Genomic DNA, 16,200 nt, shown 5'->3' on the forward strand with positions numbered 1-16,200 from the left:
ATGTGCCACATCTTCTTTACCCATTCATCTGTCAATGGACACTTAGGTTGCTTCCATGTCCTGGCGATTGTAAATAGTGCTGCAGTGAACATTGTGGTACATGTCTCTTTTTGAATTATGGTTTTCTCAGGGTATATGCCCAGTAGTGGGATTGCTGGGTCGTATGGTAGTTCTATTTTTAGTTTTTTAAGGAACCTCCATACTGTTCTCCATAGTGGCTGTATCAGTTTACATTCCCACCAACAGTGCAAGAGGATTCCCTTTTCTCCAGACCCTCTCCAGCATTTATTGTTTGTAGATTTTTTGATGATGGCCATTCTGACTGGTGTGAAGTGATACCTCACTGTAGTTTTGATTTGCATTTCTCTAATGATTAGTGATGTTGAGCATCCTTTGATGTGTTTGTTGGCAATCTCTATATCTTCTCTGGAGAAATGTCTATTTAGGTCTTCTGCCCATTTTTGGATTGGGTTGTTTGTTTTTTTTTTGATATTGATGTGCATGAGCTGCTTGTATATTTTGGAAATTAATCCTTTGTCAGTTGCTTTGATTGCAAATATTTTCTCTCATTCTGAGGGTTGTCTTTTTGTCTTGCTTAAGGTTTCCTTTGCTGTGCAAAAGCTTTTAAGTTTCATTAGGTCCCATTTGTTTATTTTTGTTTTTATTTCCATTTCTCTTGGAAGTGGGTCAAAAAGGATCTTGCTGTGATGTATGTCATAGAGTGTTCTTCCTATGTTTTCCTCTAAGAGTTTTATAGTGTCCAGTCTTACATTTATGTCTTTAATCCATTTTGAGTTTGTTTTTGTGTATGGTGTTAGGGAGTGTTCTAATTTCATTCTTTTACATGTAGCTGTCCAGTTTTCCCAGCACCACTTATTGAAGAGACTGTCTTTTCTCCATTGTATATTCTTGCCTCCTTTATCAAAAATAAGGTGACCATATGTGCATGGGTTTATCTCTGGGATTACTGTTCTGTTCCATTGATCTATATTTCTGTTTTTGTGCCAGTACCATATTGTCTTGATTACTGTAGCTTTGTAGTATAGCTTGAGGTCTGGGAGCCTGATTCCTCCAGCTCCGTTTTTCTTTCTCAAGATTGCTTTGGCTATTCGGGGTCTTTTGTGTTTCCATACAAATTGTGAAATTTTTTGTTCTAGTTCTGTGAAAAATGCCATTGGTAGTTTGATAGGGATTGCATTGAATCTGTAGATTGCTTTGGGTAGTTTAGTCATTTTCACAATGTTGATTCTTCCAATCCAAGAACATGGTATGTCTCTCCATCTGTTGGTATCATCTTTTTTTTTTTTTTTTAAACCTAGCTATATATATATATTTTTAAAATTTTATTTATTTATTTATTTATGGCTGTGTTGGGTCTTCGTTTCTGTGCGAGGGCTTTCTCTAGTTGCGGCGAGTGGGGGCCACTCTTCATTGCGGTGCATGGGCCTCTCACTATCGCGGCCTCTCTTGTTGCGGAGCACAGGCTCCAGACGCGCAGCCTCAGTAATTGTGGCTCATGGGCCTAGCTGCTCCGTGGCATGTGGGACCTTCCCAGACCAGGGCTCGAACCCGTGTCCCCTGCATTGGCAGGCAGATTCTCAACCACTGCACCACCAGGGAAGCCCTGTTGGTATCATCTTTAATTTCTTTCATCAGTGTCTTATAGTTTTCTGCATACAGGTCTTTTGTCTCCTTAGGTAGGTTTATTCCTAGGTATTTTATTCTTTTTGTTGCAGTGGTAAATGGGAGTGTTTCCTTAATTTCTCTTTCAGATTTTTTATCATTAATGTATGGGAATGCAAGAGGTTTCTGTGCTTTAATTTTGTATCCTGCTACTTTACCAAATTCATTGATTAGCTGTAGTAGTTTTCTGGTGGCATCTTTAGGATTCTCTATGTATAGTGTATTTTTTAAAGTTTTTAAAATTTGCTCTTTCCATTTTAATCTTCAGTCTAATTTGTTTTCATTTTCCTGATGAAGCTTTTTTTCTTGAAGTCTATTTTGTCTCAATGCTAATACTGCTACTTTTTCTTTTTGCTTCTATTTTCCTGCTGTATCTGTTCTCATCCTTTTACTTTGTTTTCCTTTGCCCTTATGTTTTAGATGTTTCTTTATACAGATAGCATATATCTAGATTTTTTAAAAAAATCCTTTCTGGTAATTTTTAACTAGAGAATTTCATTTTTTCTCCTTCTTTTCTTTCTTTAATCTTCCTTAAGTGAGTACCCAGATTTTTTTGTTAATAAATTTATTCATTTATTTGTTTATTTTTGGCTGCATTGGGTGTTGGTTGCTGCACACAGGCTTTTTCTAGCTGTGGAGAGCGGGGGCTACTCTTCGTTGCGGTGTGCGGGCTTCTTATTGCGGTGGCTTCTCTTGTTGCGGAGCACGGGCTCTAGGCACACAGGCTTCAGTAGTTGTGGCTCGAGAGTTCTAGAGCGCAGGCTCAGTAGTTGTGGTGCACGGGCTTAGTTCCTCCGTGGCATGTGGGATCTTCCTGGACCAGGGATCGAACCCGTGTCCCCTGCTTTGGCAGGTGGATTCTTAACCACTGCGCCACCAGGGAAGTTCCTTAGCTATTCTTAACATTAGAAGTCTTTTTTTCCCCACAGCTCTCTTTCTCACCCCAGATACATTCTAGATAGCTTGTCAACACACCTGCTAATCAGCAGCATGAACCTGCCAGCTCAGCATCTTCAGAGGGTCAGAGCTTTCTCCACATTCTGATATCCGCATACAGATAGCATATATCTAGATTTTTAAAGAAATCCATTCTGATAATCTGTCTTTTAGAGAATTTCATTTTTTTCTCCTTTTCTTACTTTAATCTTCCTTAAGTGAGTGTCCAGATTTTTAAAAATAATATATATTTAACTTAAAGTTCAGATGTAAACCTGAATAATACAGGGATCATCGAATGTTTTGTTACCCTTTGCTTTCTGCCAATTCATGCCATTGTTGTTCAGTTTTTTAGTTTTTGTGTTTCTCAGTTCAGCACTACAAATTGTACTTTGTTTTATTCAGTAAGTAGATGCTTATAATATATATCCGTATTTTACCAATTCCTTTGCTTGTTCCACTCCTTCCTTCTGGGGTTGTTTTCCTTTCTCCTAATGTAAATACGTCCATTAAAAGTTTATTTAGGGATTCTAAAAACTCTCAAATTTTATTTGTCTGAAAGCCTTATAAAATTTGCCATTTTTCGTGAATGTTAGTTTTGATTCGTGTAAGAGTTCAGATTGGGGGTTGGCAAACTGTTTTTTAAGGGGCCGATAGTAAATAGTTAGAGCTTCATGGGCCATATATTCTCTGTCACAAGTAAATCAGCTATGCAGTTGTAGGAAGCAACTATAGGCAATATGTAAACACGTGAGTGTGACTGTTCTGATAAAATTTTGGTTGTAGACACTGAAGTTTGAATTTTATATAATTTTCATGTGTTATAAAGTATTGTTAAATTTTTTTTTAACCATGAAAAATATAAAAATTATTCTTAGCTTGTGGACCACATAAACATAGGCTGTATCTGATCTGTGAGCCATAGTTTGCTGATCTCATGTCTAGGTTAATATTCATGTTACTTAGTACTTTATACTCTTGGGGATAGTTATTCTTATAATGTCATATGATATTATCTTCCATTTTTAATTATTGAGAAGTCAGCTGTCAATCTAACTGTCCTTTCGTTGCAGGTAATCTGGTGATATTATTTTTCTTTGGTTATTTTTAAGAACTTATTATTGTCCCTGTGCAGGTCCCTATGATGGATCTAAAGTGTGGATTTATTTTCATTTAACTTGGTTAGAATTGGTTGAGCATCCAGAATCTAAAGATTAGTGTGTCTCATTACTTCTGGAAATGTTCAGCCATTATTTTTGCTTATATCATACCTTATATAACATGGGAGGTAAATAAAAGAAAAATTCACTTGAAGATTTTCTGCAGTTATAGTATAGTATAGTATCTATAATATTAAATAATGCCCCTTTTAAAATACTCCCTCCTAGAACTGAGTGCTAGACCATCTCTGTGTAGATGACCTCATAAGCTTCCTCTTATCAAAATTATCACTTTTTTGGTTGGCTGCCAGGAAGTATAGCATTAAGTATAATACTAATATGTTGACATTAATTTGTATACATTGTATCATGCATTATAATTATAATAAATATATATTGTAAGTAATTATAAATATGCATTATACATTATTAATAGTTTGGACAGCAAAAGTATGACCTGACATTTGTTTTTTAAACCATATTCAAAATAATTCTTTGTACGTGTATGCAGGTAATGGATTACTTGCATGGTTGGAGAGCTATTGATGACTGTTATTTGAATGATTCTTTAAGCTAGCAAGATTTATGGTGGTGTTTTAACAGACTTCTTTCATTTCAGAGAACTCAGTTTCCTGCATCTGCTGAATCTCTAAAACCCCGGCTGAAAAAAGGTCTGTATATAATTTCATTTTGTGTGTATATTTGCACAGTTTCTCTGTCTTATTGATTCTTCTATCCTGTATCCACTAGAGCTTTTAAAAATATGATTGTTGGGAAAAGCAGTAGTCTGAATGTTCTGCCAAATCTAGCTTTTATTTTGTGAAGTTGTTAGATATTACGGGATTGATTTTACCTATAAATATGTTTATTTATTTATTTATTTGCTTATGCTGGGTCTTAGTTGTGGCAGGCGGGCTCCTTAGTTGTGGCATGTGAACTCTTAGTTGCGGCATGCATGTGGGATCTAGTTCCCTGACCGGGGATGGAACCAGGGCCCCTGCATTGGGAGCGTGAAATCTTATCCACTGTGCCACCAGGGAAGTCCTTACCTGTAAATATGTTTAAATGGGCTTTTATTATTATATAAATGTGTACTAATTTTCTACTTGTGGAAAAACCACTCTAAAGTTCCTATAGTACATATCAGGCCTCAAATAATCTCATATATACATATGTTAAATAGGTGTGAGGTTTTATAAAAATTGAGTCTGGGAAGCCTAACTAGGTGAGGACCTATATTGTAAAGAACTGCCTTTAAAAATATGATAGAGAGATAATTCCCTGGCAGTCCAGTGGTTAGGACTCGGTGCTTTCACTGCTGGGGGCCCGGGTTTGATTCCTGATCGGGGAACTAAGATGCCATGCGGCTCAGCCAAAAAAAATTTTTTTAAATAAAATAAAATCCAATAGGGATATATATTTTACATAGAGGAATAGGATTTCTTCAGTTGTTAACCTATGAAGTCTTAGGAGGGTTTGCACCAAGTTGTCAGTGACTATACTGGATGTTCTTCCATGTCTAAAGGACTGGATGTCCTAGCTACCTGCCAGGCATTGGAAAATACCTGAACTTTTTGTTTAGCAGGAGAGACCATCTGTTTTATTATTTATTCATTTATTTATTATTTGCTAGATGAGGAAACCATGGAAGGGGCATGACTTGCCCAGGGTCCTGTGTGTTGCTCTTGTTTGCATACCTGAGCACCAGGCTATATGCCCTTTTGCAGCATGTGTTTTCCTGTTGTATGCTAAGAGTTTTAAAGTTGATTTTGTCAATAAACTGTTTATTTGGGACATTTCCGTTACACTTTGAAATTATACAAGTTGTTGGAAATTATTAACTTTCAGGAATATACTTTCAAAGAGTTTTTTTAGGAAAACACTGTAAAGAGCAGTGCATGTACCATTTAGATTATTTGTGAAATTTGGATGAATTCTGCAAATGTCTAACATCATCGCTAATAATTTAAACACCATTTCTGGACATGAGAATCATCTCGCTGTGGTATCTGTCATTTCATTTCATCACCAGAGTGATTTGGCTAGTCTGGTGGTGGGACTTGTGGGTATTGTAATCATCTCTCCAGTGTTCTTTCCATAATTCCTCCAGGGTCAAACCCTGTGGTTCATTTGACTCCCAGTCCAGGAGAGTTGTAATTAGTATACACCAATCAAGAATTGGCCCATGCCCAATTCAGGCTAATGAGATAAAAAATGCCAGATGTTCCCTGGGGGTACAAAATTGTTCCTGATTGAGAACCACTGCTGTGGTTAAGTAGTATGATACTTTAAAGTAGAAGGTAGGAGGTTGGTAAATTTAATGTGAGCAATTCACACAAGTTGGATTAGCAGGCAGAGAGACTTTATTTGAACAAGCAGCAGTCGTGGCATTTTGACTGAGAAGTTCTGAGTCTAGATTTGGATGTTGTCCCCCATCCTGCCCCCTTCCCTCCTCAGCTTGAGAGGCCCATATCCTAGCTTGACTCTAGTCTTGAGGGTAGTGAGTACCAGCTGTGGAAGGGATAAACAACTTTCTATTTGGGATTTTTGTCCAAATATATTAGGACTTTTTCAAGAACAAGCAACTTATTTGGAATTGTTTATCAGAACTACTTGATGCTTCTGAGAAAATAATATCCTACATGGGGCTACTTAACTCCTCTTCATTTTTCCTCATGATACGACCTTAGATAACTTTCTTCTGGCTTTCAGTTGAGGCCCTTATCCATAATTGAGGTGAGTTAATTGATTTACTTCATGGGCATATTTCCTTCTTTAAAGGAGTCTTCATTGAAGACCTTATCCATTTTGGGGTGGCTATATAGCCCAGAATGAGTTTTATCTACAACCTGAGACAGTATTTACTATGTGATAAACTTGATCTCAGCTTGTGGTTTGTTTTCAGAGTATTTTTTTTTAAATTAATTAATTAATTAATTTTTGTTGGGTCTTCATTGCTGTGCGTGGGCTTTCTCTAGTGGCAGAGAGCAGGGGCTACTCTTTGTTGCAGTGCGCAGGCTTCTCATTGAGGTGGCTTCTCTTGTTGCGGAGCACGGGCTCTAGGCGTGCGGGCTTCAGTAGTTGTGGCACGTGGCCTCAGTAGTTGTGGCTCGCGAGCTCTAGAGCCCAGGCTCAGGCTCAGTAGTTGTGGCGCACAGGCTTAGTTTCTCCGCGGCATGTGGGATCTTCCTGGACCCGGGCTCGAACCTGTGTCCCCTGCATTGGCAGGCAGATTCTTAACCACTGCACCACCAGGAAAGTCCCCAGAGTATTTTTTTAATAGAAGATTCTTTTTTAAATTGTGGCAAAATTTACATAAAATTTACTTCTTTAACCATTTAAAAGTACAATTCAGTGGCATTAATTACATTCACCATGTTGTGCAACCATCACCACTATCTATTTACAAAACTTTTTCAGCACCCCAAACAAATTCTGTACCCATTAAATAATACTCCCCATTTCCCCTCCCCTCTAGCCCCTGGTAACCTCTATTCTGCTTTCTGTCTCTATGAATTTGCCTATTCTGGATCATACAATATTTATCCTTATTTCACTTAGCATAATATTTTCAAGGTTTATCTGTGTTATAGAATGTTAGACAGAATTTCATTCCTTTTTAAGGCTGAATAATATTCCATTGTATGTATATGCAGTACATATTTTGTGTACCCATTCATCTGTTGATGGACATATGGGTTGTTTCAGCCTTTTGGCTATTGTCAACATCACTGCTATGGACGTTGGTGTATAAATACCTGTTTGAGTACCTGCTTTCTTTTTTTTTTTAATCAGACTTCAGCTTTTTATTGAATATGTTACAAAAGAGATTTAGTCAAAAAGCTCATGTTGTCATTGGACTCCTCATGTTCTTCTTTCTTTGCCTTCCACTTTCTTCTTAGCTGGAGAACAGTGGTGGAGGTGGTGGGACCTCCTGCTGGGGCGGGTCCACCAGCCCCTACATTGCAGATGAGGCTTCCCAGGCTGGTGATGGCCAGAGCCTTTGCAAACAAGCCTTGCCAGAAGGGTTCAGCATTTACATTGGCTGCTTTAATGAGAACATTGATCTATCCTCTGTGACTGTCACCTATTGTAGTGCAGAATGAGGCCAAGTAGATGAAGGTGGAAGTGCCCAGCTGGCGGCTGCCAGGCTCGGTGCTATTCAGGGCCTCACCGCAATGTGACCTTAGCTTCCTTGGAAGCGTCTTAGCAGCAACTGTAGAAAGAGGCTCTCTGCTTTCAGCTCTTTTGGGTGTACACTCAGAAGTGGAATTGCTGGTTCTTGTGGTAATTCTGTTTGATTTTTTTTTTTTTTTTTGAGGAACAGTGTTAACTTTTAATTTAAATTAAAAATTAAATTTAACTTTTATTTTTTTCCCGATGCTAGTAAAATCTACAAATCTTAAGTGCCCAACTTTTGAATTTTGATAACTATATGTACTTATGCAATCATCACTTAGGTCGAGTTAACCATTTTTATCACCCAGAAAGTTTCCTCACAGTCAATCCTTCCTTCATTTCTGTCCTAGAGGGAACCATTGTTCTGATTTCTGTCCCTGAAAGTTAATTTTGTCTGTGCTTGAACTTCCTGCCGTGAAGTCATACAGTATGTACTATTTAGCTTTTGGCATCTTTTACTCGGCATAATGTTTATGAGATTCATCCACATTGAGATATATATATATATATATCAGTAGTTCTTTTATTTTTTGAAAGTGCTGTCTAGTATTCTGCTGTAAGACTATACCACAATTTGTTTATCCATTTTCCTGTTGATGAACATTTGTGTTGTTTCCAGTTTTCGAAAGTTATGTAAAAGCTTCTATGAACATTTATACATCTTTTTGTGGGTGTGGGGCATGTGTTTCCATTTTTGTAAGGTAAGTACCTAGGGAGTGGAATTGCTGGGTCATATGTAAAGTGTATGTTTTAACTTTATAAGAGATTGCAAAACTGTTTCCCAAAGTGGTTGTGCTATTTTACTCTCCCACCAGCAATTATGAGAGTTCTGCTTGCTGTAAATTCAAACCAGCATTTGATGCTGTCCATCTTTTTCATATTAGACATGATGGTGTGTATGTTGTAGTATCTTATTGTGACTTTAATTTGCATTATCCTGATGACTAGTGTTGTTGAACACCTTTTCATGTACTTATTGGTCACTCATTTCTTTTGTGAAGGAAACGTTTAAGTCTTGTGCTTATTTTTAAATTGGATTGTTTGTTTTCTTATTATTGATTTGTAAGAATTCTTTAATATATTTGAGGTCCAAGTCCTTTGCCTATTATATGTATTGTGAATTTTGTCTCCACCCCTCAGCCTGTGTCTTATCTTTTCACTTCCTTAATGTATCTTTTGATGATCAGAAGTTTTAATTTTGATAGAAGGCTGATTTATTAGTTTTTTTCCTTTATGGTTAATGCCTTTTGTGTCTTGTCTAGGAAGTCTTGACCCTTACCCGCAGACTGAGTTGTATGTCCCCCCTTCCTCTTCTGCATTGGTATTGCAGAAATTAAATTTAAAAAAAAAATAAATTTATTTATTTATTTTTGGCTGTGTTGGGTCTTCGTTGCGGCGAGCTTGGGCTACTCTTCATTGGGGTGCACGGGCTTCTCATTGCTGTGGCTTCTCTTGTTGTGGAGCATGGGCTCTAGGCACGCGGGCTTCAGTAGTTGTGGCACGCGGGCTCAGTAGTTGTGGCTTGCGGGCTCTAGAGCGCAGGCTCAGTAGTTGTGGCTCACAGGCTTAGTTTCTCCGCGGCATGTGGGATCTTCCTGGACCAGGGCTCGAATCCGTATCCCCTGCTTTGGCAGGCAGATTCTTAACCACTGCGCCACCAGGGAAGTCCCGCAGAAATTAATTTTTTTGGTTGAGGAGGTGTTTAGTTTGATTCTTGACACTTTTTTATTGACATATACCATACATACGGAAAAGTGCATAAATTATAATTGTACAGCTCAGTAAATTTTTACGAAGTGAACATATTCAGGTACTAACGATCCTGATTAAGTTATAGAACATCATCAGCATCCCAGAGGCCTCCATCATGCCCCCTACCAGTCATTAACCGCTCCTCTCAAAGGTGGTTACTTGTATCTAACGTCTACCGTGTAGATCAGTTTTGCCTGCTTTTCAACTTAATATAAATGGATGGAATCATTCAGTATGTACTTTGCAATATCTGGCTTCTTTGCTCAGAATTATCTTTGTGGTATTCATCTATATTGTTGCATGTAGTAGTGGCTGTTTTTTTTCATTATAATCTAGTATTATCAATACATCGTGGGGTGATACTCCAGTTTGTTCATTTTACTCTGAATGAACATTAGGGATACTTTAATTTTGAGATGTTATACATAATGCCACCATGAAGTATCAATATATGTTTTTTGGGTACACATGCATCTAGGAGCAGGATTGCTGGGTCACTGGAAAGGATGTACTTAGATTCAGTAGATATAAGCAGTTTCCAAATATGTTTAATATAATCCCCTTTGTGTACATGTACATGTGTACATTTGCCCATATGCTTATATAGGCATAGAAATTCCTTAGAAAATACTAACTGTTCACCTCTAGTGAGGAGGAGGAATGGAGAGAGTCTTTAATACTCTCTGTGTCCTTTCAGCTTTGTCTTACCATAAGTATGTATTTAAAAAAAAAAAAAAACCCAACCAATTTTTTCAAAAATTTGAAAATCTTGCTACCTTAATATGTTAAAAGTCCTGTTCTGCTTTTTTTTTTCATAAATTTATTTATTTTATTTATTTAATTTTGGCTGCATTGGGTGTTGGTTGCTGCCCGTGGACTTTCTCTAGTTGCAGTGAGCAGGGGCTACTCTTCATTGCGGTGCGTGGGCTTCTCATCACAGTGGCTCCTCTTGTTGTGGAGCACGGGCTTTAGGTGCGCGGGCTTCAGTAGTTGTGGCTTGTGGGCTCTAGAGCGCAGGCTCAGTAATTGTGGCTCACGGGCCTAGTTGCTCCGCGGCATGTGGAATCTTCCCGGACCAGGGCTCGAACCTGTGTCCCCTGCATTGGCAGGCGGATTCTTAACCGCTGAGCCACCAGGGATGCCCTGCTTTTTTTTTTTAATAATAGAAAAACTTTAAAATCATTATTAATTTAGTATTGCTAAGTTACGTCTAGTTGATAGCCCAGACACTTATATTTTAAAATTAGAAAGTCATTAACAGTTGGGGCAGAAACTTGGTATAGTTTAACGAGTAACTTTGGGGACCTGGGCTATAGTCCTGCCTCTTCCATTAATTAGTTGTTGAGTATGGGCAAATCACTTAACCTCTGGAGTCTTAATTTCCTCATCTGTAATGTTGGAATAGTCCTTGAATTGCATGACTCACTAGCCTCATGGGAACATTCAGTGTTACAATAGGGGAGAAAACACTTTGATATAGATATATATCAAATACATGTATATATAAATTACATATCAGTATTATATAATTATAGATATAAGTAAATCATATAAATACATAAAAATATCATATATAAATACACATGGGGGATACACACACCCAGGCACCCCTAAGAAGGATAAAATATAATTAAGTTTTGATTTGAGAAAGTAAAATAAAATAATCTAGGGTATGTAGTAAAACCATAATTGATCTTTTATATGACCTTTTCCTTTCTTCCTCATCCCATTTTCAGCTCATGAGAAGCAAACAAGTTGGATAGGTAGCAGTTTAATATTTTTTTAAAAAGTTATCTTCTAACATGGATCCTTGGGTGACTACTGATTCAGTCCAGTTTCCTCCTCCTTCTCCATCATCATCTATGTTCCTGAGCAGAGTTGATATTTCTGCTGCTCCTGGGCCTGTTTGCCCTCAGATCCATTCCTCACCCTTCCCTTCTCCGCTGAGTATTGTGAGCAGCTGACCCTGTGGGCTTCATTCCTTCCCAGGCTCTGGTGTCAGCAGTTTCTGGCTGGGTTAGCAAGTGAGAGGAACTGGCAAGAGATTGGAGGGTAGCAAGTAGGAGAAGCCAGGGCTTTCCCCTCTTTCTGTCTGCTTTGGAAAGTTGGAGGAGTGGGGTGGTTTCTGGAAGCGTCTCTTTTGTTGCTTCTGCCAGTCAGGCCATTCTGTTTTCAGCTTCCTCCAGGTAACTTCAGCCTTGGATACTGGTAGCGATACATTCCCTCCCTTTTTCCTTCAGCCTAGAGGTGGTAGTGACTTGTTCCCATGCTAACCTCTGATTTGCATCACTGTTCCCTATTGGGCCTCTCATATCTTCCCTCACCTGTTCACTGCATTGAAGTCCTTCTGTTCTAAATCCTCAAGTGGTTTCTGGGTTTCCTTGTTAGACCCTGTCTGATACAGAGCTCAAATCGATACTAATAAAAATGTCTTCCATTTACATTCTTTTCAAGATTTGTTATATCTTTTGATGTCTCAAGTAATATATTGAGGTAGAAAAGTGTCATAATTCCTATTATAACATGAGGAAATTAACATTTTATTGAATGATCACGTTCAGATTTTTCGTAATTTTCCAGTGAAAATTATAGGCATGAAAATGGAGGCCCGGAGACTTAAATAACTTGCTCAAAGTCCCATAGAAGTCTGGTACTGAATCAAGATTGGACTTCTACATATAAAAATTTGATGTGCTGCCTGTCTTCTGGTCCTGGAAGAGATCCTTTACCAAAGAAGAGTTCATTTACAATGTACTTACAAAAGCCTTAGTCATTTTAGAAAATTTTTCAACTAAAAGTTCAAAGCACAGTAATTTTCTGCTCAGCATTCATATATCCAGGATGCTGTTCACTACCGTTAATCAGCTTTATGTAAAGTTTTGAGTTTTGGTTATTTCTATGAGAATTTCACACCTAGGGCAAATTACAGGGAAGAAGAATTCTTGTGATGCCATGTTTGTTCAGTTATGGAATTAAGATATGTCTTGTGCATCCTTAGAGGAGGAAAGAAAAATTTGTCACAAAAGAGTGGAATGGGGGCAGGAGAAGAGAAGGGCAAGGGAATATTGTTGCCAGGTTGCCAGTCTTCTGCCCCCACTGCCTTGGTGATGACTGAAAGGCTTTACCTTGTCTTTATCTCATCAGCTGGCCACCTGACTTCCATGGTAATACAGACTCCTGCTAAAGTGTAACATGGGAGATGACCCCCTTGCTCTGCTGTAAACAAGAGGAGGCTCTACTTTGCACTTACATGCCTATCTTTTTTAGAGGACCTTTCAAATAGGTAATTCTCATAATACTTGTGAAAGCATATAAGAACCAGTATCCCTGTTTGTAGGGGGAATTGGAGTGAGCAATGATTTGGAATATAAGAAATTCAACTTACACATTTACAGGTAAAATTCTAACTGTAAATTCAGAATTCATAGGGATTTCTGTGGAATCCAGAATTTCCTCATTTTTGAAAATGACTAATGATGATAAAAATAACAGCAACGACAGTTAACACTTCTTTAGGGGTTAGCGTGTAGCAGACAGTACTTGAACCTCTTTATATGTGTTGTCATTCAATCTGCACATCTCTGTGGGGTGTTTTATCCCCTGACTCTCCTATTTAAATGTGAGAAGAATATAACTAATAATGGAGATTTTATTATCATCTATCCCTTCTGCCAGCACTCTCCAAACCCGCACCCCCCACCCCTGCCCCGATTATAAGCTCCCTGAAAGCTTATAACCAGTTTTGTTTGCTCTTGCATCCCCAGTGCCTGGCATGTGGTTGGTACTCAATGAATATTTATTGAATGAATGAATGAGTCTCTGTTTTATAGATGAGGAAACTGTAAATTTCCCAAGACTACACAGTTAATAGGACAGTTATGGGGCACTGAAATGATTTATAAAGTCTTTAATGAGCCTAAAGTTCTTTCAGCTTTTAGACAAACTGTATCGTCAGGAGTGTGAAATGACTGTTAGGCACTTGAATTTGGTGGTGCTTTCCCTTCTTCTCATTCCTAGTACTCCATTTCATGAGTCTCTGGGCCCTTGAGATACCTTACAAATTGAACATTCTTTTCCTCCATTCTTCACCCATGGAACAGAAAAAATGCCTCACCTTTTATTGTAAGATTGTAATAATAGGCAAGACTCAAATTTGCATTTTATAAATTTTCTTTTAGGTTGTGGAAGCAATGATACTTAGTGATATTGTAAACTCAAAGGATTCAGTTGTCTCCTTCCCTTTACAGCAGGGGTCCCCAACCCTTGGGCCATGGACCGGTAGCGGTCCGTGGCCCATTAGGAACTGGGCCTCGCAGCAGGAGGTGAGCCGTGGGCGAGCGAGCGAAGCTTCACCTGTATTTACAGCCGCTCCCCATCGCTCGCGTTACCACCTGAGCTCCGCCTCCTGTCAGATCAGCGGCAGCATTAGATTCTCATAGAAGCGGGAACTGCACTGTGAACCGCACATGCAAGGGATCTAGGTTGTGCGCTCCTTAGGAGAATCTAATGCCTGATGATGATCTGAGGTGGAGCTGAGGCGGTGATGCCAGTGCTGGGGAGCGGCTGCAAATACAGATTATCATTAGCAGAGGGTTTGACTGCACAGAGACCATAATAAATCAATTGCTTGCACACTCATATTAAAACCCTATCAGTGAGTGGCAAGTGAAAACAAGCTCAGGGCTCTCACTGATTTCTGCATTATGCCGAGTTGTATGATTATTTCATTATGTATTACAATGTAGTAATAATAGAAATAAAGTGCACAATAAACGTAATGTGCTTGAATCATCCCAAAACCGCCCCTGCACCCCATCCCCCTGGTCCCTGGAAAAATTGTCTTCCATGAAACTGGTCCCTGGTGCCAAAAAGGTTGGGGACTGCTGCTTTAGAGGTAGGTAACATTGAGGTAGGCCATACAATTGAGACTTGATCCAAGATTACATGCACACCCACTCACATCCGTCTTATTGTGTTTTTTTTTTTTAAATATTTATTTAGTTATTTAATTTTGGCTGTGCTGGGTTTTAGTTGCGACACGTGGAATCTTCTTTGCAGCATGCAGGATCTTTTAGTTGTGGTATGTGGGATCTTTAGTTGCGGCATGTGGACTTCTTAGTTGCAGCATGTGGACTCTTAGTTGAGGCATGCATGCAGGATCTAGTTCCCTGACCAGGGATCGAACCCGGGTCCCCTGCATTGGGAGTGTGGAGTCTTACCCATTGGACCACCAGGGGAAGTCCCTCACATCCATCTTTAAGCTTGGTGATTTGTGTGGTCTTCAGTAGGAAATTTAATTCTGGAAGTGGTTAGTTAGGCAGAACATGAATGGCTAATATCTGATGATCGTTGGGGCTTGGGGGAAGAGAAGGAAGGAGACAGAAGTCATCGAAGAATCTCACATAGGCCCTTGCTGACTAGAAGAAGGGTGGTCTCAGTCAGAGAATGTGGGTAATCAGAAGATGAAGAGTTAGTTGCTTAACATTTTATCTTTTTTTTTCTTTCTTCCGGTATATAAAATCGTATCCATACTTTCTGTCATAATTTCACTTCACAGATTCTGTTGCTGTTCCCTATTCTTGGGAAAGAGTAAGCAGCATTCTTAATTTTTGTGTTCCTGCAATGTTAATTCTGGGTCACAGTAAGCTTTTTTTCCTTCCCGTCATACTATGGACATATAAGTCTTGGGTTTTCCACTGATATATCGCCTAAGGTTCTGGAACAGAGTGATTACAAATGATTACAAATCATTTCCCTTTCTTCCCCTGCTATACCCTTTCTTTTACATTTTTAAAAATCAGGGAGTACCCTGGTGGTCCAGTGGTTAAGACTCCGTGCTGCCACTGCAGGGGGTGCGGGGTTCCATCCCTGGTCGGGGACTAATATCCAACGTGCTGCGTGGTGTGGCCAACAGAAACAACAAAAAGAAAATGATCATTAAAACAAAACAAAACAGGGATTACCTCAAGCATGTATTAAAATACATAAAAAAATAAACACCTGTGTACTTACAGGCCAGATTTAATAAATAAATACACTTAGCCATGTATACTTTAGAGCTTTTAATTTTTTTGATAAATAAAACATTTAACAGTTGAAATCTCCTTTTTATTGCTTCCTAATTCTACTCTTCCCTCTTCCTTCCTTGAGGTCACCACTGTTCTGAGGTTGGTGTGAATACTTGTCCTCCTTTTTACCATAGAAAAATAATTTCTTAATGAATTCTTACCTGTATTTTAATTGAATTCAAAGGGATAGTAACTCAGGGTTTCTGTATCATGAATCATTTTCAGTGGCTCAAATATTTTTCTCCTTGTTGACTTCTCATTCCTGGGCAACAGTATAATGTTTCACATTTGAGCTATTGCTAAGACTGTGTTTAGCTATTTTTGGTCCTCTGATCTATCAGATGTGATATTAACTATAGTATGTATATTTTGTTAGTAACACTCCTGAAATATCCTTTGGAAAGTCATCTTATTCACGTTCT

The 16,200-nt window shown here is 38.6% G+C and overlaps 1 protein-coding gene across 2 annotated transcripts in view; it reads left to right on the forward strand.

Annotated features, from left to right (window-relative positions):
• Positions 1-16,200, forward strand: part of BBS4 (Bardet-Biedl syndrome 4) — a 58,041-nt gene that overhangs the window by 19,969 nt on the left and 21,872 nt on the right. For both annotated transcript variants that reach the window (XM_082383586.1, XM_082383587.1), the window contains exon 2: positions 4,399-4,450. In XM_082383586.1, the coding sequence (XP_082239712.1) occupies positions 4,399-4,450 (52 nt within the window). The remainder of the gene's footprint in view (positions 1-4,398; positions 4,451-16,200) is intronic.

The sequence above is a fragment of the Balaenoptera borealis genome (genome assembly GCF_965194805.1).
Source record: "Balaenoptera borealis genome assembly, chromosome: 3".
NCBI classification, from domain to species: domain Eukaryota; kingdom Metazoa; phylum Chordata; class Mammalia; order Artiodactyla; family Balaenopteridae; genus Balaenoptera; species Balaenoptera borealis.